This window comes from Colossoma macropomum, unplaced genomic scaffold (genome assembly GCF_904425465.1).
Source record: "Colossoma macropomum unplaced genomic scaffold, Colossoma_macropomum, whole genome shotgun sequence".
Lineage (NCBI taxonomy): Eukaryota > Metazoa > Chordata > Actinopteri > Characiformes > Serrasalmidae > Colossoma > Colossoma macropomum.
Window position 1 is genome coordinate 9,939,705 of NW_023494804.1, and position 25,808 is coordinate 9,965,512.

Here is a 25,808-nt window from a genome sequence, read left to right on the forward strand (position 1 = left end):
ATATGATGTTTCCTCAGCTGTGGTGGAAGCCTGCGTGTTGCATGGGCTGAAGAGGCGGGCTGCAGGCTTCCTGCGCAGTAACAAGTTGGCAGCGCTCTTCACGAAGGTGGGGAAAATCTTTACTCCTGCTGAGGACCTGTGCAAGAAGGTGCAGGAGCTGGAACAGATCATCGAAAACAAGTGAGATCTGATGATTCCAGGCTTGAGGCAAGATTGAATGTGTGTTAGTCTGAGATACATGCTGTATACTTGCTCTTTACTCTCTACATGGTGTCCAATTATACAGCTCCAGACAGAGCCAGTCTCAGATGAGCCAGGACAGTATCCGTAAGCAGCCGCGGGTCGCCAACCTCTCCCCCCAGGCCATCAAACACCTGTGGATCCGCACAGCACTGACAGAGAAAGTGCTGGACAAAATTGTTCTATATTTGGTGGAAAACAGCAGGTTGAGAATCTATAATCACATTTGCATATTAATGGATAAACACTCGTTACTAATTATACACTGATTGCTGTTGGACTGTTTAGAGATGTTTTTTGTTTTGTTGCAGTAAATTCTATGAGAGGGAAGCTTTGCTGAGAGATCCTGTTGATGGTCCAATCCTGGCATCTCTACTGGGTATGAAGCACACTATTATTTCCCAGGCTTACTGTCAGCCACAAAGCATGTTTAGTTACATAATGTGGGATCAGGGATACATATTGTACTTTAAAGGGGAATTTAACAGATTTTTCAAAATATCTGAAAAAAAAAAATTACTAATGTAAGCCAAGTCATTCTGAGCAGTTTGATGTGAAATGCTGCGTTACAAAGTCAGAATTGTTCACAGGGTGATGGGAACCAAACAGAAATACATATAAGAATACGTTTGAGAATACATCTGTTCCATCTTGACTCTTCTAGTTGGTCCCTGTGCTCTGGAGTACACAAAGGCAAAGACAGCTAACCACTTTTGGACGGATCCTTCTGCTGATGAGCTGGTGCAGAGGCACCGCATCCACAGCGGCCACTGCCGCCAGGATTCTCCCACCAAACGCCCTGCTCTTGTTAGTAGTGCACTGTCTCTGCTTCAGCATGAGGTTCAAAATGCGGAATATCGCTGTTGTTGAAGAAAACCTTGTATGTTCAAAAAGATAACTTTATAGGAGAAGGGAAAAAAAACTACTTTACTTTTAATGTAAGTCAGTGGAACCAGACCTTTTTTCCAAGTAATTTTGGGCCGTTTCTTTTGGTCCATTCAGCAAGAAATTTACAGACAGTGTAAAGGGTAATGGTATGAGGTTTTCTTCTGACAACAGCGATGTGTTCATTTCAGATGAGCACATTAGCACAACCCATATGTATTTGTTTGTGTAGATCCAAAAGAGGCAGTCGAGTGGCAGCATGGACGACAGGCCCTCTCTGTGGGCTCGGGACTATGTGGAGTCTCTCCATCAGAACTCCAGAGCCACGCTGTTGTTTGGCAAGAACAACGTGCTAGTCCAGCCAGTAGGTGATCTGTTGATATTACTGCAGCATTGGTATTATTGAACTCAACAGGAATGCCTGAACAAACAGAGATGTATGTCAATATAGTCCCTCTTTGTTCCTGTAGACAGATGACATGGAAGCTATCCCAGGATACCTCTCCCTCCATCAGACTGCAGAGCTCATGACACTGAAGTGGACACCGAACCAGCTGATGAATGGCAACGTGGGAGAATTAGATTATGAAAAAAGGTACATGACTAATAGACCTATGAGGTCAAGTGTCATTCTCTAGTCAGCGTCATGCCCATATGAGGAACTCTGTGTCTAAGCTGGTTTTCTCTGTGGGAAAAATTAATGGCGTTTAGAAAATGGTTGCCGTTGCACCCTGTGGTGAACAAAAATGTTGCAAAACTGTCCTACATTTTTTCCTGAAGTCAGAGGATCTGCTGCCATTCGGAGGAAAAATGGCTGTATGGCAAATTGTACCAGCATTGCAATAAACAGCGGTTTTCAAAAAACAAGACAAAAAAATGTTAGTTTAAAGTGCAAAGTGTCCACTGTGGTTGATGAGCGTTACAGCTCTGGGGAAAAAGCTGTTAGCATGTCTGGTTGTGCTGGTTTTGATGGCCCTGAATCTTTTACTAGAAAGGAGTGGCTGGAATAGGTGATGTCCAGCATGAGAGGGGTCATCTGTTATTTTGCCTGCAAGCTTCTTCACCCTGCTGTTGTAGATGTTCTGAAGCATTGGCAGACTATGAGCAGTCATCCTCTCTGCTGTCCTGATTATGCGCTGGAGTTTGACTCATTCTTGTGAGATGAAGGAACCAAACCAGATGGTTATGGATGACGTGAGGCTGGACTCTATGATCGCTGTGTAGAACTGGATCATCAGCGTCTGCAGCAGGTTGTTTTTGTACAGCTTTCTCAGGAAGAACATCCTCTGCTCTCTTGGCTATGGAGACCGTATTCCTCTCCCACTTCAGTGTTCCTGAATGTGGTCATGCCGAGGAACATGAGTGACTCCACCCTGGAAACCACAGAACCATTAATGTTTAGGGGGGGTAGGGAGGGAAGATTGCGCCTGAAGTCCACGACCATTCTACAGTCTTTTGTGTACTAAGTAGCAGGTGGTTGCTGCTGCATCAGGAGACCCAGCTGCTCGACTTCATTTTGTAGGCAGACTTATCACTGTTGGCTATGAGGCCCACCACGGTCGTCTGCAAACATCAGGATCTTCATAACTGGTTCCTTGGAGACATAGATGTTGGTGTACAGACAGATGATTTCAGGTGAAACAGTGTCCCAGATGTTCACTAACTGTTCCCTGGTTACATTAACAAACCAAAATAAACAGAAACCTACAAGGCTGCCATCCGTGGTGCCATCTTGGACTTCTTTAAATGGGCATGATGCCAAACACAGAATGACATGACTGCAGAGGTCTATTTATCACTATTACTGGAATATATGACTGGAATATTATTGTTGACTATTGTGTATTATATACGTTTCTTCAGCGAGTGACTATTATTTGTCCATTATTTTTTTTTAGTGTGTACTGGGATTATGCAATGACCATCCGTCTAGAGGAAATTGTCTATTTACATTGCCATCAACAAGGTAAAGTCTCCAGAGACTTACATACTGCTGTTTGGGATCCTTGTTAAATTTATGGCATCCATCTGTATTTGTTGTGCCACTGTGCTTCCATTAAAAATGAAATGTTTTCCCAAAACATCTTCTGTTTGCAGTTGATAGTGGTGGCACTGTGGTCTTAGTGAGTCAGGATGGGATCCAGAGGCCACCATTCCGCTTCCCAAAAGGAGGTCACCTGCTGCAGTTCCTCACCTGTCTAGAGACAGGTCTCCTTCCACATGGCCAGCTTGATCCTCCCCTGTGGTCCCAAAGGGGAAAGGTGCACCTGATATAAGCAAAGATTTATCTCTGTCCAGTACTTTGGCTAAGAAAGCACATGCAAGATATAAACACTTGTTTTGTTGTTCAACAGGGAAAGGTTTTCCCAAAATTACGGAAAAGAAGTCCACATGGCTCCTGTGAGTCCTTTTCTGATAAGGATGATGATGAGGCAACGGATTATGTGTTTCGGATAATATACCCAGGCAGTCAGGAGTTTGGTATGTGACTAAATCCAATAAGATCCTAAACTGTGGAGCTGTATGCTGTGGTCTGTCGTTGTGTTCTCCATCTAGCCTGTACTTTCTATCCTGTCTTGTCAACATCCTTCCTGTTTCTGTAGGTTATGATGGTGCCACAGCATCCCATCACCCCCACCTCATCAGCCCAGGCATGAACATCCCCTCATACCACTATATCTCTATTTCTGCAAGATCCCTCTCATGGTTCGCTTTGCTTTTGGAAGAAAGACAGAGAACCTGATCTCTGATCTTGGTCTGTCCCTTTACATTTCCACCCTAGTCACCCACTCATTCTTTAGAGCTGTAGTTCTCAGATATAACTGAACTAAACTGTGGCACAGATACTGAGGATGATGGTGATACTGATGGTGATGGTGATGGTGGTTAGGGAATATGCACCAGGTGGTGATATTTAGGATGCTCTCATAATGATGCAGTTGGCCCAGAGCTGATGGACCAGAGCATGAGCATGTGGCAGCCCACTCCAAGAAAGTCTTCCTGTTCCTCCTGCTCTCAGAATGGTTCTTCTGATGGTGGACTCCCCAATGGGTGCAACCATGACAGGCTAGTATGGCACATAACAGTACCACATTGTTTACTTTGATAAACACATACACACAAACACCAGGGTTCGAATTGGGTAGGGGCTGGACATTGACCACCCTAGCCAGCACTGGGGGGGGATCCCTTTAGTTTTGTGGGAGATCCAGGAACCCCCCAGCACTGGCTAGGGTGGTCAGTGATTTACTAGTTGCCTCAGATTGTGAAAATGTCTCTTCAGGTACTGCTGGATTTGAGTGCTTTAAGTACAACAGACCATAATATTTTAATGGACATGCTGCAAAATATGGTTGATTATGACAGTCCTTGTTTTGTTTAGGTTTCACTTGACAAACCCTTTCCAAATTGTCAGTGTAAACTGGAATTTTCTGAACATAGAGGAGTGCAACATGGTGTCCCACAAGACTCTGTTTTAGGGCCCTTACTGTTCTCCCTTTATTTGCAGGATACATAAACACAATGTTGCCTTTCACTTTTATTCTGATGATGCTCTGTTAAACATGTCAGCTCAACCAGATTCAGTGACAGTCAGCAGTGACAGTTACATGTAATGGAAGATTGTGTAAAAAAACATAACAGCCTGGATGGCGCAGTAGTCAGACCTTCCACCAGCAGAGCCTCCCAGGACCTCTGCCACAGTTCGAACCCCGGTAAATACAGCTTGCAGACTGTGATCTGTTATTATTAAACTGTATGTCTAAATCTGTTATCTTCTTTAGGGCACCTCTGAAGTTACTTTGCGAGACCATGAAGTACCAGATCATTTCTCGTGCTTTCTATGGTTGTATGTAGCATTTCCATTGTTGTTATAGTAAAAATCTAGGTCCTTTGAAAATGCATGAATTTCTCACTTTGGATTGTTTTTCTTACATTAAGGGTTAGCCTACTGCCGTCACCTGTCCACAGTCCGCACACATCTGTCGGCTCTTGTCAACCCCACCATCATTGAACCTGACATTCCCTATGATGCCAGAGGAGGACTCTCTGCAGAAATATGGAAGACATTTCTTCAGGATAGTTCTGTGAGTGGACCCGTCCAAACGTTCAAACCCTGCATTCCTGTCCAGTTACACAGTTGTCTAAATTTGCTTTAATTACATCTGTTAATCTAACATTTTCTTCCTCTCTGGCAGGCTTACGAAGAAGCGGAGCTTCTCCGGCTGGTGTACTATGGTGGTGTAGAACCTACTCTGCGGAAAGAGGTGTGGCCTTTCCTGCTAGGCCACTACCACTTCACCATGACTCTTAAAGAGAGAAAGGAGGTATGGTGAAGCCCACTTATGACTGACAGAATGGAATTAGTGTTTTGGCATATAAAACTGATGTTCTGATGCATTTCCCATAGGTGGACGAACAGGTCCGGGCCTGTTATGAGCAGACCATGAGTGAGTGGCTGGGCTGTGAGGCCATTGTGAGGCAGCGTGAGAAAGAGCAGCATGCTGCTGCCCTTGCCAAGTGTGCTTCTGGAGCCAGTGTTGACCGGAGCTTACGGCAAGACTCCACAATCAGCTCTGACGTAAGATATATTGCCATGGGAGACCTTTGGCTGATGCTAGCTAGTTAAATAGAAACCTGATAATGTTGCTGATTGGGCTGTGTTGTAGCGTCATTAAAGGGGAATTCCACCAGTTGTTTAAATATCTGCATAAATCATTTGTTGAGATGGAAACAAAGTCATTCTGAGTGGTTTGATGTGAAATGGTTCATGGTAGATAGACTTACTGACTCCGATTTCTGTACACTGGTGGTGATGGGAACCAGGCCTCCCATTATCTACAGTGCAAATATTATCATTTTATTTGCTATCCAAAATGACCAGTGAACCTACATGGGTCTTCTGAGTTTTATATATAATCTCAATAATAATAAAATAGTGGTAAATCTGCAAAAATAAGTTTTTGTTGGGTACTATTTTGCCTCACAATGCCCTGCTACCTATCCACAATGATGTGATTTAAAAAATCAGTTTTAAGCCAAAAGCTTGTCTCAGATTTATCGTAAAACGATGTCTCTGGCAACAGGCAATGTATTTGTAATCATTTTGTGTAATACTTTCTTTTGATATGACTTTTAGAGGCATTAAACACTTCAGACATGTGGTTCCTTTCACCAGCACTGTGAACAATCCTAACTCTCTGGATTCTGATTCTGAATGACTTTGTTTACATCTTGAATTAGCCAGGAAAAAAAAATGGAATTTCCCTTTAAGGTGTCACATGCACTTTGCGAAATAAATACAACTGCTAATCATGGTCCCTCCCTGATGGATTCCATTGCTGTTGCAGTCAGGGGTGGGAAAATCCATATAAATCTACTGCAAATGGAAGCATTCAAGAATTCCTCTTAATCAAAGATCCAGATAGGATTTACTAACAGTCGTGCCGCTTATACAGGAATAAATGGCGTTACACATTGCAGCAGTCCCTAAGAAACTGCTCCTAAATAGTGCATTGGGAGTCATTTTCAAAATGTACACATATGTCTCTCTAAATACATGGAAGGATAAGTGGCTGAGTGAACTAAATAATGATGCATCCTTGTCAATATTTTGCTATCTAGTCTTCCCAGAGCAGCAGCTCAGAGAAACAGAGCCATGCCTGTTCTCAAAGTGACTCCAACAGTAGCACTCAGGTGAGCATCAAGTTCAAGGTTTTCACCAGAAAACATTTCCTTGGCATTTTGTCTCACCTCCATTTGTATTGACTTGCAGGTGTTCGGGTCTGTTGATGAGGTTGACCCGATTGAATCTGAACCTAAGCCAAAAGATGAGAAGCCACAGCCCAAAATTCCAAACGGCACCCTTCCAAACTGCACCAGTTCTCCAGACTCTGGACATCCATCCTCTCGCAACTTCTCCGTCACGTCCGGACTCTCAGATTGCTCTCCAAGCACGGAGGATGCTTCTACACAAGAGTCTGGAAGCAAAATCCCACCACCAGAGCCATCAGCTGTGACCTCTGAGGTTGCAGTAGAACCTCCAGCCAACTCTAGCCTTGACAGCAAGGTCAAAGAAGAATCTAAGGAGCAGAGCGCACCGGTTGTGAATGGAGGGAAGAAAGATCCTGCGGATTTACAAACAGGAGAACTCACGACAGAAGATAAGATCAAAGCTCAGGAAGATCAGAAGTTGGAGGATTCTGATGCCAAAGAAGTTAGCGGGACTGACTCAGTGGAATCTCAGAAGGAGAAGGTGGATGTAAATGAAACATCTGAGACCAGCGTTTCTGAAATAGTAGAAAGCACATTACCTGAAATGAAAGAGAATGAGCATCATGAAACAGTGGATACAAAATCGTCAGACAACAATGAGCAAGGAAGTCAATCACATGAGGTTTCTGCTGAAGAGATGACCAAATCTTCAGAGGTGATCAGTGACTCACAAGTGGTGACTGATGCAAAGGAAAACACTGAGTCTGATTTGGAAGCAAAGTCAACCCCAGATTTAAAAGTGCAAGTACCTACCAAATGTGATCATCCTAGACCACTTACAAAACAGTATTCCGTGGATGAGCCAAAAGATACGAGCAATCCTGAGGAGACTGAGAAGACGAGAGAAACTGTGACATCTGATTTGACAAGTGAACCTTGTATGGAGTCTTCTGAAAATGAAACAAAGCCTACTCAACCTCTCCCTGAAGTACCACACATGGAATTGCTAATGAACAATCCACCTGATGTTGAGAAGCCAGCTGCACCATACTTAATGACCTGGGACTCTGATCAGAGCAGAAGCAAGGCATTAATCAAACAAATGACCGACCCTGTACCTGAGAGCTGTATTTCCTTTATGTCTTTATCAAAGCAATCACCAGACATGTCAGACGACTCTCCATCTGCTCTAGAAATGGAGGAGATCACAGCCGCTTTGGTTTATATGCCTGCAGAGGACACCCTGGTCAAGGCTCAAGTTACAATGGGACCTCCCTTGGCTCTGTCAATCCCACCAGAAAAGGTCGCAGCGGGTATGCCTTCTCTGGAGCTGTGCATGGAGGCAGGCCTAAACACTAGCCCAGAAGGTACTGAATCAGCGCTGTCTGAGGAAGAGCCAGAGATGGAGAGTCTGTTCCCCAAACCAGACTCTCTAGCTGTAGGAGGAGAACATAAAAATGATGTTGCATCTCCAGTTTCCTCCATTGGGACCACTTATTCTGTAAGTTAATTGACTCAAAGTCCCCAAGAAAAGCAGTATCTTTTGGTCTCTTTCTTGAAATGCTCATGTGTACTATTACTGGCCACTTTTTCAGATACCTTGTGTCTACACTTATTGTCCATTTTATCAAGTCAGCCTACCACTTATACAGTATAAAATTGACAGTTACAGACTGTAGTTCATCTCTTTCAATGCATAGTTTGTTATACCCTGTTCATCAATGATCAATTCTCCACACTGTGGTGACACTGACATGGTGGTGCAGTGTTGCTGAAGTTTTAAACAACTCTTAGCTGAGAATAATCCGGCAACCACAAATATTCAGCCAACAGTGTCCTGCAACCAGAAACTGACCACCAATGAAGGACTAGAGGATGATTAACACTTGAACCCTGCTGCACAACATTGACATAATGATACCATGAACATGATATGCATGTCATGATTATGTCCAGTAACAGTGTCATGTTACCATCACTGTTAATTGTCATGACGGTCCATAATGTTTGATGTCACGATAGTACACTTAGTAAAAAATGAGCACGTGACATAAGCTGTTATGTCATCAAACATTATTGTATCTATCATAACAGCTACCAGTAATGGTAATATGACACTGGTATATTACTGAACATGTTTATGGCATGGTTACGTCATATAGCAGGGTTAGCTCTAACACAAACTGTGCAGCAACGGATGAGCAATTATCTGTAACTTTACATCTGGTGGTCAAACAAGGTAGGAGTGACTAATAGAGTGGGCACAAAGTGAAACAACTGCAGTGGTGAGAATAGTCTACCACCTAATAATACCTGCTATGGTGGTCCTTTGGGGATCCTAAGGGGCATACCACTTATGCAGAGAAACAGTCCTTAGTTGTAGAACACCAAAGGGCATCTATATGGTAAGTGGACCTGATAAAAGGGACAATGAGTGTAGATACAAGGGAGGTGTACCTAATAAAGTGGACAGTGAGTTTACATTCAGAGTGTGCATTATGTCCATTTTTCCCTGTTATTCTGTAGCAAGAGCTGCTAGACTTGTACACCCTCAATCTGCACCGTATCGACAAAGACGTCCAACGATGTGACAGGAACTTCTGGTACTTCACCACTGCCAACTTAGAGAAACTGCGCAACATCATGTGCAGGTGAATCTAGAACTATTCTTTAGACATCGAACAAAAAATGGACACTGGACACTGCTATCAAAGGCCCCTAAAGGTCACTTATGCTTTTTTTTGCTTGATTTCTCTTCATAGCTACGTTTGGCAGCATCTAGATATCGGCTATGTGCAAGGAATGTGTGACTTACTTGCACCCCTACTAGTTATTCTTGATGATGGTAAGTTCACATCAAGTTCCTTAAACTCTACAGTCTACTAATCCTCTCCTTTATGGTCAGGTCTATTAATATTCGGACATCTACAAACTTATTAATTTCACTGTCTACCACAACATATTGGAACACAGTCACACATTGTAAACACGGTCATTCAGAGTGTTTTCATGGGAAAATGGTTTGTTGCAGAGAAACTTACCAACACTGATATCTTTACAATGGTGGTGATATAATCCAGGTGAGGAACAAGGGGTTGCAATGTCTACAACCCAAATATAGCTGTTTTATTTACTATCCAAAAAGTAATGTAATGATAAAATGGTGGTACAATCGAAAAAAATGCATTTGGGTACTATTTTGCCTTAAAATGCTGTGAATGACGTTTGAAAATTTTGTTTTAGGACAAAATCTGATCTCAGAACTATCATAAAACATTGTCTTAGGAACTGGGCAGTAACCATTTCATGCATTAACTGATGTGATGTAGCTTCTAGAGCCATGAAACACTCTGGACATCTGGTTCCTATCACCACCACTTTAAAACATTTAGCATGTTTCTCTTGAATTGAACATTACACATCAGCCCCCTCTGAATAACTTTGTTTACATCATAAAAATTGAATTATGCAGAAAGAAATTGGTGGAATTGTCCTTTATGCTCCTTCACAGAAGCCTTTTTGCAACAGTGTATTGATTATTAATAGGAAGTGAATCATTGTGTTCCTAACTGTATTCTCTAGGCTTTTGGTCTGACTCAGTATCTTTCTTTTTTGTTAGAGGCCATGGCTTTTAGCTGCTTTACAGAGCTCATGAAAAGAATGAATCAGAACTTTCCTCATGGAGGAGCAATGGACACCCACTTCGCCAACATGCGTTCCCTTATTCAAGTATGACTACATGAAACAATTTTTTTCAGCGAGCAGTGACTTATTACGTGTTTCTACACTTTCAATAGTGCTTTTTTATAATTCACAGATTCTTGACTCTGAGCTATTTGAGCTGATGCAACAGAATGGAGACTACACCCACTTTTACTTCTGTTACCGGTGGTTCCTCCTAGACTTTAAGAGAGGTAAGATCGTACATAAAACTGGGCAGTGGTTACCATTACTGTAGTCCCAAATAAAGAAATAATTTTGTCTACAATGCACCGTTTCACATTAATCCACACTGAGTGATATTGTTTACATCTCAACAGTTTAACTGTGTAAAAAGCGTGTGGCAACAGTGCATAAAATCATGCAGATATGACCAGCAGCTTCAGGTAATGTTCACATCAACCATCAGAATGGGGGAAAAATATGATCAGTGATTTTGACCGTGGCATGATTGTTGGTGCCAGACAGGCTGGTTTGAGTGTTTCTATAACTGCTGATCCCCTGAGATTTTCACACACAGCAGATGCTAGGGTTTACTCAGAATTGAGCAGTCAGAAATGCTACAGTAACTTAGATAACCCCTATTGTGGTGAGCAGAAAGCATCTTAGAATGCACAACATGTCGAACCTTGAGGTGGATGGGCTACAACAGCAGAAGAACACATCATGTTCCACTTGGCTTGGGTGACAGACGTTCTGTGTTTTTCCAGTCTGGAAAAAAATTGCCTGGTCTGCTGAATATTGATTTCTGCAGAGGCGCACAGATGGTAAGGTCAGAATTTGGCACCTATATCATGAATCCATGGACCCAACCTGCCTGGTGTCAACGGTCCAGGCTGGTGGAGGTGGTGTAATGGTGTGAGGAATGTTTTCTTCGCACACTTTGGGCCTGTTAATACAAATCAGTCACCACTTGAATGCCACAGCCTTTTTGAGTATCGTTGTTGATCATGTGTATCCCTTCCCTCAAACTGGTTTCGTGAACATGACAATGAGTTCCGTGTTCTTCAGTGGTCTTCCCAGTCACCAGATCTGAATCCAGTATACCACCTTTGGGATGTGGTAGAACCGGAGGTTCACGGCATGAAAGTGCATCTAAAAAAATCTGCAGACATTGCATGATATAATGTCAACACTGACCAGAACCTCAAAGGAATATTTCCAACAGTGTTTCTAATCAAGTGCTTGGTGAGTGTAGGTGTTACAGACACCTTAATGCTGTTAACGCTGTTGTTTGTGTGTGTCTCCTAAGAAATGGTGTATGATGACGTGTTCTCCGTATGGGAGACCATCTGGGCCGCCCGCACCATCTCCTCTGGGCACTTTGTGCTCTTCATTGCCCTGGCCCTGGTTGAGCTGTACAGAGACATCATTCTGGAAAACAACATGGACTTCACTGACATCATCAAGTTCTTCAACGGTAAAATGCCACTAAAGCATATTGTATTAGTAGTACAAAGCACAATAGTTCAGTTGCCAATCATCAGTTTCCCCATGTTTTATTTCAGAAATGGCTGAGCGACATGATGTCCCAAAACTTGTCGTGATGGCCCGAGACCTGGTCCACAAAGTCCAGATCCTTATAGAGAACAAGTGATTCAGCATCTTTCACCATTCGCTCTCCATTGTCTAATGAAGAAGACTACTTGTACCCTTTTTCTGCGTGTCATACATTCGAACCCAGCTCTTAGATTGCTTCTTCCTCTTGACCTCCACAGGGCACTGCTGAGAGCAGGTTCTAAGGTTCTACGCCAGGTAAAAAGCAAGAGTTGGCCAAAAGAAACTGCTGAAGAGCAATAACACCCGATGAAATTTAAATAGAAAATAGATATAGTAGATTACAATCCTTAGCAAAAGAAAGTCCAGTTTTGTACAAGATTATATAAGACCGTAGACCAGAGGTCTTCAAATCCGCACCTTGAATCCAGTTTCCAGTCCTGGGTTTTGTGATCACTGGTTGTGGTTGGCCAGCCAGTCACATCAAGCTTTATCCAAACTTGATGGGACCCGACTGCTAACGTCAGGGTCAGAAATCGTTTCAAATTTCACAGTCAGGTTCTCTTAGTTGGTCTCCCACTTTTAACAGATTTTACCCTGGATCTCCCCCACTTTAGTTTTTCTCTACTTTCATTACCACAATGAGCCCATACCCTGCAGTTTTCTTGTATTTATTTTTTCCACTGACATCCATTTATAACATTTGTGTGGTTTTATGTACCAAAAATGAATTAATTCTCTTTAACATGACTATTTCCCACCTCTTTTAATCACTTAGAATTAAACAGGATGTTTTGTTACTGTGCCTTTAAAACATATACATATAAATACATGTAAATGAGCTCTGTTCTGATTGGCTGCTCTGTATTGTGTCTCATTCAAAAATCAGTCCAGGCTGAAATGCTCCTTATAGTTTCATCATGAATGGGTTGAGCTGGGTTGAAACTGCAGTAGGCTCAGTAGGTGGATATATGTAAGTGTGTTGCTTCTTAAGAGAAAATGGATGCGCAGGAAACAAAACAGTGCCAAAAGGATGTTTGTTAATTTGGTCGACCAAAAGTAATTATGTCGTATGTTCAATGTAAAGATTAAACAAGTAAAGGCTAATTTTGCTATATCAGCACTGCACACCATGAGAACAGCTGCTTAGTAAATTTGAATTCAAAGTTAATTTCAGACAGATGATTATTTATTATATCTTATTATTTCACAGATTTTTCTTCTATTTATTCATGATCTAGTGATGGCTGTGATCCAATAACAGCTACTATTGTTGCCACACAATAATTTCACCTATCTATCTATTGTTAGAATTACCAGGGGCACCTGTTGATGTCACAGCCGTTCGAGTCCAAGACAGCATAACTCCCATCTCTCTCTAGGTGGGTAGGATGGTCTTAACTTTCCTCCAAGAACTCATCGTGATGCCAGCCAATGCAGGTGTCTGTTAGCTGACTTGACAGAATTGGCAGTTAATGTTCTCCTCCAAGCATGTTGAGCTGTTCACTGATTGTTGTTTTAAAAGATGCGGTGGGGCTACACGTGCCTCTGAGGAAGCGCGTGCTAGCCTTCACCCTTCCAGTGTGGTAGCACTGTGCGATAAAGGGAGACCCAGCTAGCGTGCAGAATTGGTTTTGACTGAATTGGGGAGAAAAATGAATAAAAATCAGGTTTTATTTGCACTTTAGCTGAGGGACTGGTTTGGATCAGTTTCAGACATAACTTTTTTTGGGCTTGGATCAGCCTTAGACTCAGGCTCAGGTGGGGTTCAGACAAAATTTTGTTGGGCTTGAGTCGGGTCAGGTACGGACTCAAATGTTCTGACCAGTATAGCGTCTAGAGTATAGCTCCAGTCAGCAGTCCAATTAACAAGCATCATCATCATCCTCATCATCTTTAACTGCTTAGTCCAGCTAGGGTCATGGTAACAGTTGGGAGAGCAGAGAATCCCAACCAACCCTGTCCCCTGCAACTTCCTCCAGCTCATTCCGGGGGACCCCGAGCCGCTCCCAGGCCAGCTTGAAGATATAATCCTTCCAGCGGGTCCTAGGATGACCCCGGGGTCTCGTCCCTTTAGGCCATGCCTGGTAAACCCCCACTGGGAGGGGTTCAGGGGGCATCCTGATCAGATGCCTGAACCACCTCAACAGGCTTCTCTCAATGAGGAGGAGTAGCGGCTCTACTCTAAGCTCCTCTTGGATGACCGAGCTCCTCACCCTGTCAAGTATAGTGTATCCTGCCAACCTGCAAAGAAAGCCCGTTTGTGCCGCCTATATTCGTGATCTCATTCTTACGGTCATTACCCACAGCTCATGACCATAGGTGAGGGTTGGGATGTAGACCGACCGGTAAACAGAGAGCTTTGCCTTATGGCTCAGCTCCCTCTTCACCACTACAGTCCGGTACAGCGACCGCATTACTACTAATTAACAAGCAGTGATTACAACATCCATACTGGAAACTGGTCCAAAGTACAGTCAACGTTGACGGAAGCCAAATTTCCCTCTACCAACGCAGATTCTTTGAAAAGCACAAAACATTGAAATTGTGGTCTTTTTTATCATTTGTTCAAATTAGAAACACAGACAGTTCCCAAATGTGTCGAGTATTGCTTGTTCGTCATGCCATCAGAATATTTGCACACAAATCTTAGTCTGTGTCAGCACACCGTTCAATTTTCAGGTATTACTGAACTTGTATTATAAATGAGAAAATGATGATTTTTTGTAATTATTACTTAAACTTTCTGCCCCCAGTGACTTTGTCACTCAGTGACATGTTGAGCTGCTACACAATTATGTACCTCACTCAGCGAACCAACCTTACTCGAAAAACAATCTATCGATAATATATCTATAATCTCGGAGATGTGTTTATTTTTTATCTGTCTTTTTTGCCTTAAGTTCCTTTGTTTAGGGACAAGTGCTGTCAGTTTGTTTCTGCTCAGTGAGTGATTATACCACGAGGCCGATTAGTGGGCTATGTCTCTGCATCAGAATGTGGGTTGACTGAAGCCATTATACGTGAGACTTGTTCATACATTACTGTAGTCGGCATATATAACATTTACATGAGGAGTGTGTGTGTGTGTGTGTGTGTGTGTGTGTGCGTGTGTGCGTGTGTGTGTGTGTGTGTGTGTGTGTGAGAGAGTGAATACGTGTGTGCGTGTGTGCTCTGATCTACCAGCAACCAAAATTTTGTATGGTTGTCTCATACTTTTAGCACTGGATTCAATGTGATTGTAGGAATCTGCTAAAAAAAAATATCTTGTAATTCAAACCACGTGTTTCAAGTGCCAGTGTTATCAACACTAACCATCACCCATATGACATTTCCATCTATATCTGTGCGTATTGCCATTTCTTAATAGAACACAGTATAAAAATAAATGAATGATATGGAAAATTAAATTATTTGTGAATTGTACAAAGTGCTGTATTTGAAAGTGACGATTTATTTATGAGAACGGAAATATAACAGATAACCTGACTATGTTAAAAGATTATACTCTACGCTTATATATTTTTATTGTAATCTGTGTAACAATATAATATATTGTCAGAATGTTGTGCCACTAACGATGATCTGTATTGTAATATGGAATAAATGTGAACTGTGGTGAGTGTTTGTGCTTCAGTTATTTGCATCATTTTACAGTTAAACTGTACTTGGAAAAATGACACAGACACGTCGCCAAACCTTAACACCCGTTGAGAATGCGAGGATTTATAAATGTAAACGATAATGCAAATTCATGTCAGCGCCTGCCTTCTGGTTTCCAAGCCTCGCCCCGTTTCACCACATTGTGCTTGTATCTTTAGAGAATGGGGGGTGCAGCCTTCTGTCTGAACAGGCTGAGCAGATAAAATTAGTGATATTTCCAGTTTGTCATACAAGTAATAATAGACCATAAAAACAAAAATGGTAGATACTGAAGAGTGCTAAAGTAAGTCTTCAGTAGGGTTCACTATAGCACCAAAAAGAATTCTTCTATTATTACAAGCTTGACATCATAACAATAGAAGAACCCTTTTCAAAAAGGTTCTATATAGAACCATCTACAGCACATTTCCCATCAGTCTGAAGAACCATTTCAACAAGGAGTTCTTTAAATGTTCATGGTTCTATACAGAACAATTTTCTTTACTAAAGAACCCTTGAAGAACCTTCATTTTGAAGTAGCAGAATAAAGACCATAAGCTTTCATTCAAAAAAAAACATTTTTATGACTGCCTGCACTGAAAAATGTTTTTTAATGGTGAACAGCTTCTTGGATGGCTTATTATGCTTATATCAAGTCAAATCAAGTCAGCTTTATTATCAATACTATAATATGTACAGGACATACAGAGTATTGAAATTGCATTACTCTCAGACCCCATGGTGTAGCAATAACATTAAATAGAAAGTAAACAGGAAAAGTGTGAATTTAAATAGACATTAAAAAAAAACACTAAACACTAATCGTAAAATAAACACTAATTGTAGGAAAATAGAATAATAAAAAATATATAAATATAGAACGTCCTGAAATTAACACTAAAGTGACATAAGGCACATACAGATTAATATAGACTTATATACTTATCATATAGACTGATTTATATAGACTGGTATTTGTGTCAAATGTGTTACTAGTTGAGTGAAGAAGTGAAGAGTTCACATTTTTCTGTTAAAAAACAAGGTTTTCTCAGTACATCTGTTAAAAAGCATTTCTGGGGTGCTATGTAGCAGCTTACTTTTGTATGAGGTGTATGAGCTTGAACCTATCACAGTCCAATATACTAAAATATGCTAATGTGAAGATTATGACATGGTAACTGCAAGTTTATAGATACAAAGCAAGCACTAGCAGCTTGACGTTAGAGATGTTTGGACTGTACAGGAAGCTGCTAAACACAAATGATGGCTATGAATATGGTGCCTAATGCAGCCGTACATATAGTGTGTTGTAAGGCATAATAGTGCGCAACGAATTTTTACAGCAAGAAGATTTACAGCTATTTTACCTTTATCACCATTACATATTGTTACTGTTGGAACAAAACCTAGTATCTCCCAAATTGTAGATAAAGAAATACAAATTTTTTGGACAAGAGTGGAGATATATAACCTCATGTAGGTTTACTGCTCAGAAGTTGTGTTTGTGTTCAATCACTGTAAATTTCTCTACAGTGGACCATTTCAGATCAAAACACACTGAATGACTTTGTTTACACATGAATTGTGCAGAATTTGGAAAAATCTGTGGAATTCCCCTTTAAGTTTAAATTTAGACCCAAATGTTTTGTTCGTCTACATTTCAAAGTGTGATTCTGTTTGTATCTAGTTTGGTCTTTATCATCATGTGTTTATTTGCTGTTCAGGTTCCACGGGAAAGGCCGGGTAGTGCAGCTTAAAGGGGAATTCCACCATTTTTCCCAAATTTCTATATAACTCAGTGGTTAAGATGTAAACAGAGTCATTCAGAGTGGTTTGCTGTGAAATGGTTCATTTTTAGAGAAACTCAAATTTCTTTACAGTGGTGGTGATAGGAACCAGGTGTCACCATGACTACAACACAAATATAAACATTTTATTTACTATCCAAACCACCAGTGAACCTACACGTGTCTTCTGAGTTTTTATATTTAATGATGACAATGATAAAAGGCATAAATCTGAAAAAAAAAACAAGCTTTCTTTGGTGACTGTTTTGCCTTACAACGTCCTGCATGTATCCCTCCACCACAAATGGATTAAAATAAATGGATTAAAATACATTTTAAGCCAAAATTTCATCACAAAATTATCACAAAACAATGTCTCAGACATCAGGCTGAGTATTCATAACCGTATCATGTAATACATTTCTGTGAGGGAGCTCTCAGAGGCATTAAACTCTTCAGATGACTGGGCTCCCATCATCACCACTTGTTTTTTTACATCTCAAACATTTAATTCTGAATTTTTTAAAAATCAGTGGAGTTCCCCTTTAAAGTTCAGAAAGTTTGACTTATGAATAGGAACTTTAGCAAGAAAATAAATGTATTAAATAATTCATCTTTGGTCCTGTGATTATAAAAGTACCCAGCATGCTTCGTTTCTAGCTATTGGTTTATTTTATTTATTTATTTATTTTTTGCAATACATACGTCGCTGTCCAATGAAAAACATGTATCTCCATTTTTTGCAATTTTTACTTTTCAGCATCATTTGAGCTCAGCTGTCCTTTACATTGTGTGACAATTTCATGATGATTGGACCAATAGAAATGCTTCAATATTGCTTAGAATAAAATTTCTTTCTGTTGACTTACATTGAAAGTAAAGAAAGTTTTTGCCCTCTCCTGTAAAGTTACAATTTTGGAGATACCTGTTTTTCTTTGGACAGTGTCGACATGCAGGAGATACACCAGTAACAATGTTAAAAGAATATGGTAAACAGGAAAAGAAGAAGAAAGAGTTACAGAATTACAGGGGGATATTAACACAGTAATCAGAGGAAAAGATGTACAGACATTACAGGTTTTAAGGATGATGTTTACTGGACCAGAAAATTACAGATATGCACTACCATTTTTTAATGAGAGTGAAAATAGTACAAATACAATAATGTCAACCTACAAATTGCACAAACATGCAACATTATAACAGTTATAAAGAAAAGAGCCGGGGGGCAGAACACATGGTTTTCCAAAAATATAATAAAGAAGGTGTTAATACAAAAATAAGTTTTAACAGCTTTTTATTGTTTTTGGAGAGGGTAACTGAAGTTAAGTATGTTATGTAGCTGTTTCAAATGTAAGAAAATTGTTTGGAATGAATAAATGTACATTAATATGAAATTAATATGAAGTCAAACAGTGCAATAACCAAGCAAAGATTAAATTCAGGGTCAATATGATCAATAATAAAGATACACACATCTTTTCGTTTTTGTATGGGTGCAGCGGCAAAACAGGTGTAGAAGAGTTTCTGGGTTTACAGCGCAGAATGAACAGCTGACGCTGAAATCCTTTGTAAATTTAACAAGAAACGGGTTCACTGGATCACATCTATGTATAATTTTATAAGAGACTTCCTTTATTCTATTCATTAACAGATATTTAGATGGTAAAGCCCAAATCTAGTCGAGATTTTTTACAAGAAAATTCGAGTATGTAACGGCATAAGGGTTAGAAATAATTAGAATGGTTCTTCTATGGAAGTAGAAGAGAACCATATTCAAACTAATTTGTGAAGAATAAGGATTGATTTTTATATATATATATTTATTATTCCAAATAAATACGTATGAGGTGATAAGTTATGTTTGTAGGCCTATATGAGGGACCAAACTAGTAAAACCTGCTGATGAAAGTTAGTTAATTAGAGCAATATGGCTCTAGAATAGTACTAATTCTAATACCCCATTAATGCTTAATTTTTGAATTGTACAAATTTTACATGATGTTTTTCCAAATAAAAAAAGTGCTATGATTTTATTTTATTTTGTTTATTTATTAAATTAAAAAAATAAAACCCTGTCAGGAAACATCAAACAGAAACATCAAAATAAAAATAAACCAGAACATGAAAAAAAAACTTACTTATACAAAAATATAAAAAGATTTACATAATTTCAGTGTTTTGACAGCTTTCTTATGATTAGAACCAGGAACTGTTTTCAAGAGTTTTTAGGCTTCATTAAAAAATACGCTCTACACTGTAGAAACAAGCTACAGCTGGGGAGAGACATGAGGAATAAACAAACAAATAATCAAACAGAAAATAAGAAAATACATAAATTATGATAATAAGACAAACTAGTACAGAGAAATATCAATTAATTCAAGGAGACAACAAAATAGTACAAAATTATAAAAAGGGCTATTTAATGCCAAAATCAGAGCACAGGTTCCAGGTTTTCACAGCTTTCTTATTACAGGAAGAAGACAAAGTTTTCACATAGTATTCAACATCTTTGATATAGTGAGAAAAAAGGGTGTACCTTTTTTGCACCTTACATTTATGAATATAATACTTTGCCAGCAAAATGAGGAGATTACATAAGAAATATTCATTTTTCAAATCATTTTGGTAATTTGTAAACCCAAATAAAACATTTTCAAAACAAAGTTCAAATTCACTATAAATAACCTCCACAACAAAGCTACAAATATTTTGCCATAGTCTTCGAGTTTGATCACAAAGAGTTTCTGGGTATAAAACTACAACTTATATCAACGGATACTTTAAACCTGGACACCAGAAGGGATTTTACTGGATACATTTGGTGAATAACGAATGACGTCAGTGAGCGGGAACAGCCAATGAGCTGCTCCGCTGGCCAATCAATCATCACGCTCTAGCAGTAATGCCCGCCTTCTGCTGCCCAAAACCCGTTTGCTGTAGAAAAAGGGAAATATATGGGCAAGATTACTTTGTTTATTTAGTGAAATACATCCTTCTACTTTCTAAAATTAAAGAAACGTTCTGGTTCAGTGATTAGAAACTATTTTAACTTCGCGTTTTTAGCCGTTGAGCTCCGTTCACTCCCATTCATTTAGGACTCGCTCGCGGGCGCCCTCTGCTGTTTGGCAGTCCTGTTTTTGATATAACGGGGAGAATAGGAAGCGGACAGGCTCCTCATAGACCGGCTCTGGCTGGTCAGATATGTTTCTCCTCTACTTCCAAAAAAAAAAAAAACAAACAAACAAACAGGGATATTCGCAGACTGTTTCAAAGAGATGTCACTTCTATTCCTTATGCAGTTACATATTGGAATTCTCTTGTAAAAAAATCCTGATTGGAAATATATTTGGACCTTACCGTCTAAATATCTGTTAACCAATAAAATAAAGGATGTTTCTTACAAAATTATACATAGATGTTATCCAGTTAACCAATTTCCTGCTAAATTTAAAAAGGATATCAATCTCAACTGTTCTTTCTGTGATGTAAATACAGAAACTCTTCTACACCTGTTCTGGCGCTGCTCCCACAGGAAAAAGCTTTGGAAGGATGTGTGTAGATTTATCATGGATTGTATCGACCCTGATTTTAATCTCTCTTTGGATAATGTGTTGTTTGGCTTCAGGCGTTATAAAAATAATAAAGTGAAAGAATATTATATTATTAATTTGATCATCTTTTTGGCAAAATTTCATATACATAAATGTAAATTTACTCACTCCAAACCAGATTTTCTCAATTTCGAAATAGAAGCTAAACAATACAACTTTTATTACCCTCTCCAAAAACAAAAAAGCTGTCAAAACAATGAATATATGCACCTTATTTAATTTGTTTCTGTAAAAACATGTGTTCTTTCCCCTGGCTTTTTTTCTTTCTTTCTTTCTTTCTTTGTTTAAACTTTGTTGTTTAAATTTGTTACCACATTTTTCTTATGCCATTTGTTATCTGACTTAACTATATCTGTTCTGCTTTATACTGCTTTTGTACAAATGTAATTATTTTATAAACAATTGGGAAAATAAATAAATAAATAAATAAATCACCCGGCTCTGGCGTTATACGCTTACGTCATATTTACGCGCATGGGTCCTTCTCTGCCCACGTGGTGCACGCAAAGTCAAGCGAACACCCCAGAGAGCCGGACTGGGAATGACGGACAGGCGGAGGCTGAGCAGCGGAACCCGTGTAGATCAGACTGTCTGAAGGCTCGTCCCCGAAGATGAACAGTGTGGGCGAAGGCTGCACGGAGCTGAAGCGGGAATACGACCAGTGCTTCAACCGCTGGTTCGCTGAGAAATTCCTGAAGGGAGATCGGAGCGGCGATCCCTGCACGGAGATGTTCAAGAAGTACCAGTCCTGTGTTCAGGTACATCTTCCCCAGCACTAACCTCTGAATTAACTCGGTGTTGAGGGTGGTTTGGCCGTGTCTCAGCGTCCTCAGAGCCCCTCAGAATGAAGCTGCTGGATGTTTATCGCCTCAGAGATCAAAGGAAAGACATCTTGACTCTTGATCTTCTGATTTAGACCCAATAAAGGCCCTGAGCTTAACCTCAGAGCAGCGTTTAGGTCTGAACGCTTAAACTAAACCAGAATATATGCTGTGTAGCTCAAAGTGAAGATTTAAGCTCCAGATCAACTGCATAAAAGGGGAAGTCCACCGATTTTTCAAAAAAATCTGCAGAAGCAAATGGGTGAGATGTAAACAGTCATTCTCAGTGGTTTGGTGTGAAGTGCTCCGCTCTGGAGAAACGTGCAGTCAGAATTGTTCACAGTGGTGGTGATAGTAGGAACCAGACGTCCACCTCTGAAAGCTCCCTCAAAGAAAGTGATCACATGAAGTGGTTAGATATATGCTGCCTGATATCTGACACGTTGTTTTTTTTTCCAGATTTATCACCATTTTACCATCATCACTATTACATTAACATAACATAAAACTCAGAAGGCAGGTGTAGGTTCACTGGTGGTTTTGGGTAGTAAATAAAATGGCTACATTTGTGTTGTAGACATGGTGACACCTGGTTCCTATCAGCGCCACTGTAAAGAAATCATAGTTGGTATGTTTCTCTACAAGGAACCATTTCACATCAAACCACTCTGAATGACTGTTCACATCTCAAGGACTGAACTATTCAGAAATTTTGAAAAATTGGTGGAATAAAGTGTCATACGTGGTTCAAACCATGTTTAGCAGCCACACTTACTAACCACAATAGAGTTTCCAAACTTTAAAGGGGAATTTCACTGATTTGTCCTTTTTTCTGCATAATTCAGTTGTTGAAACGTAAACAGTGGTGTTTAAAGTGGTTTGATATGAAATTGTGCATTGCAGAGAAATTTCAGAGGGACCTTTTGGTTTCCCCTTTCCTGGGAAAAGCTTTTCGTGTATGTAAATGGTTGGCAAAGCTTAAAGAACACGCCAGAGGGAGAAACTCTCTCCCATAGAAACCACTTTTCTCAGCTGTCTGAAATGCCTTGTTGGAATTCCAGCCCTTTTGCTTTGTTACAAGATGACACAGTCTTGTAACACAGTCCTTATTGCCCGCCTACCGTCAAGCTTGCCACACCTTCACACAACACAGCAACTACCAGAGGCCGGGAAGAGTTTGTTCAGTGTTGTAACCGTATGTGGAGAAGACGCTGACCTGACTTTCAGGATCAGACTCTGGCACAAACTGACACGGCAGAACTGACACCAATGGGACACAGTGGTGTTTACAGCTGCTCAGGAGAGAACGGTCTGTCTGCAGACTGCAAGACAGGGGCGGAATTTGTAGGAGCGGAACTGCTCTGGTGGTTGACCAATCAGAACAGAGTTGGCGAGCTGACCAATCAGAGCACAATGGTCTCATTGGGAGGCGGTGCTTAAAGACAAAGGCGCTCTAAAAGAGTGTTTCAGACAGAGGGTGAATAGAGATGTACAGTAAGAGAAAAATAATGTGAACACTGAAGCATGTAAATCTGTTCTAGTAGACCCAAAAATAAAATTATGAATATTCAAAATGAGCATAATCAGTCCCCTTTAACAGACTCAGATTTCTTTTCAGTGGTGGTGAACCAGAGGTCTTGAGGTCTACAACACAGATAGAGCCAGTTTATTTATCCAAAACAACCAGTTAACCTACACGTCCTCTGAGGTCCTTATATGTCATGTTGATAATGCTAACAGAGGTCTGGAAAAAATGTTTTCTTTAGAGACTGTGGGGCTATGAAAATGCCCTGCACGTATCGCTCCACCATGAATGACTTTAAAAAATACATATTACGTCAGAACCTTATCTCAAAACTAAAACAACGTCTCACGCATCAGACGTCAGCGTATTCCAAACCAGTTTATGTAGGAACTTTCTGTGAAATAAAAAGCTTTGAATGCCCTGCATGAACCACACTGTCACTGATGTGTTCAAAACAATACATTTTTGTCTCAAAATGATCAGAAAACAATGTCTCAGATGTCAAGCAGCATATTAATAACTGTTTCTGGTAATCAGTCTCTTTGAAGTAGATTTCAGAGGCATTAAACTCTTTAGGACGTCTGATTCCTGTCACCACCACTGTGAACAATTCTGACTCGGCAGGTTTCTCCAGAACGGAGCATTTCACACCAAAACACTGGCTGTTTACACCTTAATGATTTCATTTAACTTTTTTTCAAAAACTGATGATTCCTCTTTAAAAGTGCAGTGTGTAAGATTTAGAGAAATGCAATATAGTATACAAAACCATGTTTTAATTAGTGTAAAATCACCTGTATCTGTGAATGATTGTTCGTTAGCTTAGAATGAGCCCGTCATATCTACATAGGGAGCAGTTCCTTTTCCAACAGAGACCGCCATATTGCACCGCCATGTTTCTATAGAAGCCCAAAATGTACAAACCAAACACTGGCTCTAGAGAGCTCCCTCTTTCGTTTTCACATTGAAGCGGTAGCCTGAATTTGGTGATGCTATAGCACCAGCTGGAAGACGCAGAAAGAAGATTCTGCGGTTTCTGCTGGCGCTGGCTAACCATTTTGTGTTATGAGAAGTTTGAGAACCCAAATTTTGACAAATTTTATTTAGCACAAGAAAAAGCAAAGGAGTGTGAGTCCTCGTTATCACAGAAGCAAAAACATGACGAAGCAAAACAAATTGGGACAGGCCATGGCAGAAAACCTGACAGACACCATATATACATCCAGCGCCACTGTGGGTGGCAGCCTTTCCAGTAGTGCTTTCTTGTGCTAAATTTCCTTCGGGATCAATGAAGTATCTGTCTATATATCTAGGTTCTACTACACACTTGCACATGGAGGGGTATTCAGTTGGTTGCAGTCTGCTATCTCACCACTAGATGCTGCTAAATCTTACATACTGCACCTTTAAAGCAAAGGTTTACACAGAAATCTGATTTACACAATTTACCCCATACACAATAGATTGTTTTATGTCCAAAGTTTACTTCTTTATTTTTGCCCTGGGGCTAAAAGGCCAATGTAATAGAAGTCCATTACTTGTTAGCTACATTAGCCTTGTAGCTCCAGTGCAAACTTCCGACACCAAACTTGATCAACTGTGTTTGAAGGGGAAATTGTGTAAACTAGGTTTTTTGGTGAACCATTAATTTTGTAGCCTAATGTATCATAAACTAGTTCATGTTTTTATTTTTGCAGAAAGCCATCAAAGAAAAGGACATTCCTATTGATGGTGTGGAGTTCATGGGGCCAAATAAAGAGAAGCCTGGCAGTTGATGGGGTCTGAAAGGAGCTGAAGGAAGCAGTCATTCTCTACTGCCTGTTTGTCAGGGATATCTTCCTGACTTGGACTGGTGACACTGGCATCATCAAGAAGCTCTAGATATGAAGACTTGCTTTTGAGTACTTTTTTGGGTACAGGGACAAACTGAGTGGTTGGGTAACATGCATCATAGAAACGTTACTAATTTGGTATTTTAAGCATAATCAGTGAAAACGCTATAAAGATGTTCATGGTATGCTCAATTAGTCAGTAACTGTCATTGCTTTTGGACATGTAGGCAATGTGTACCTGGTGGATGATGTTATGAATCTTGTAATGAATGTTTGAACCATTGGATAACTGGAATAATGTGAAGCTATTAACCTGCCTTTGGAATATGGCTGTTATTTAGCATAGGAATTTGGTGTTACCTCTTTTTCTTGCTCACACATTGATCTTTATTCACAAAACTTAGTAGGAAAGCTGATTTAAGATGAGATTCTTGTCTTATTTACAGTGTTCTTACTGATGGGAACTAGATCAGCACTCCCATTCTGAGATGTTAGTATATAAGAGAAACAAAACAAGCAAGTTCCAATTT

General features: G+C 40.1%; 2 protein-coding genes across 2 annotated transcripts in view; both read left to right on the forward strand.

Moving 5' to 3' along the window:
* The window catches only part of sgsm1b (small G protein signaling modulator 1b), a 28,375-nt gene extending 12,696 nt beyond the window's left edge, over nt 1–15,679 (forward strand). Inside the window, exons 4-25 of the mRNA XM_036595391.1 lie at nt 18–180; nt 287–445; nt 552–619; nt 905–1,047; nt 1,358–1,489; nt 1,596–1,720; nt 3,024–3,091; nt 3,223–3,386; nt 3,480–3,606; nt 4,065–4,191; nt 4,908–4,972; nt 5,065–5,210; nt 5,322–5,450; nt 5,534–5,704; nt 6,748–6,819; nt 6,899–8,338; nt 9,364–9,488; nt 9,600–9,682; nt 10,457–10,566; nt 10,655–10,751; nt 11,810–11,977; nt 12,066–15,679. Of these exons, the coding sequence (XP_036451284.1) occupies nt 18–180; nt 287–445; nt 552–619; nt 905–1,047; nt 1,358–1,489; nt 1,596–1,720; nt 3,024–3,091; nt 3,223–3,386; nt 3,480–3,606; nt 4,065–4,191; nt 4,908–4,972; nt 5,065–5,210; nt 5,322–5,450; nt 5,534–5,704; nt 6,748–6,819; nt 6,899–8,338; nt 9,364–9,488; nt 9,600–9,682; nt 10,457–10,566; nt 10,655–10,751; nt 11,810–11,977; nt 12,066–12,154 (3,971 nt within the window). The 3' untranslated portion in view covers nt 12,155–15,679. The remainder of the gene's footprint in view (nt 1–17; nt 181–286; nt 446–551; nt 620–904; nt 1,048–1,357; nt 1,490–1,595; nt 1,721–3,023; nt 3,092–3,222; nt 3,387–3,479; nt 3,607–4,064; nt 4,192–4,907; nt 4,973–5,064; nt 5,211–5,321; nt 5,451–5,533; nt 5,705–6,747; nt 6,820–6,898; nt 8,339–9,363; nt 9,489–9,599; nt 9,683–10,456; nt 10,567–10,654; nt 10,752–11,809; nt 11,978–12,065) is intronic.
* Nucleotides 15,680–21,590: 5,911 nt separating this feature from the next.
* On the forward strand, nt 21,591–25,595 carry triap1 (TP53 regulated inhibitor of apoptosis 1). The gene is made up of 2 exons (XM_036595304.1): nt 21,591–21,858; nt 25,144–25,595. The coding sequence occupies exons 1-2, from the start codon at nt 21,712–21,714 to the stop codon at nt 25,219–25,221; spliced, it is 225 nt and encodes a 74-aa protein (XP_036451197.1). The 5' UTR covers nt 21,591–21,711; the 3' UTR covers nt 25,222–25,595.
* Nucleotides 25,596–25,808: the final 213 nt, after the last annotated feature.

Excerpts from the sequence above, each read along its gene's own strand:
- triap1 (XM_036595304.1), top strand. The coding sequence starts at position 21,712 with ATGAACAGTGTGGGCGAAGGCTGCACGGAGCTGAAGCGGGAATACGAC. Across the intron at positions 21,859-25,143 it reads AGTACCAGTCCTGTGTTCAG|AAAGCCATCAAAGAAAAGGA; the intron begins GTACATCTTCCC and ends TTATTTTTGCAG.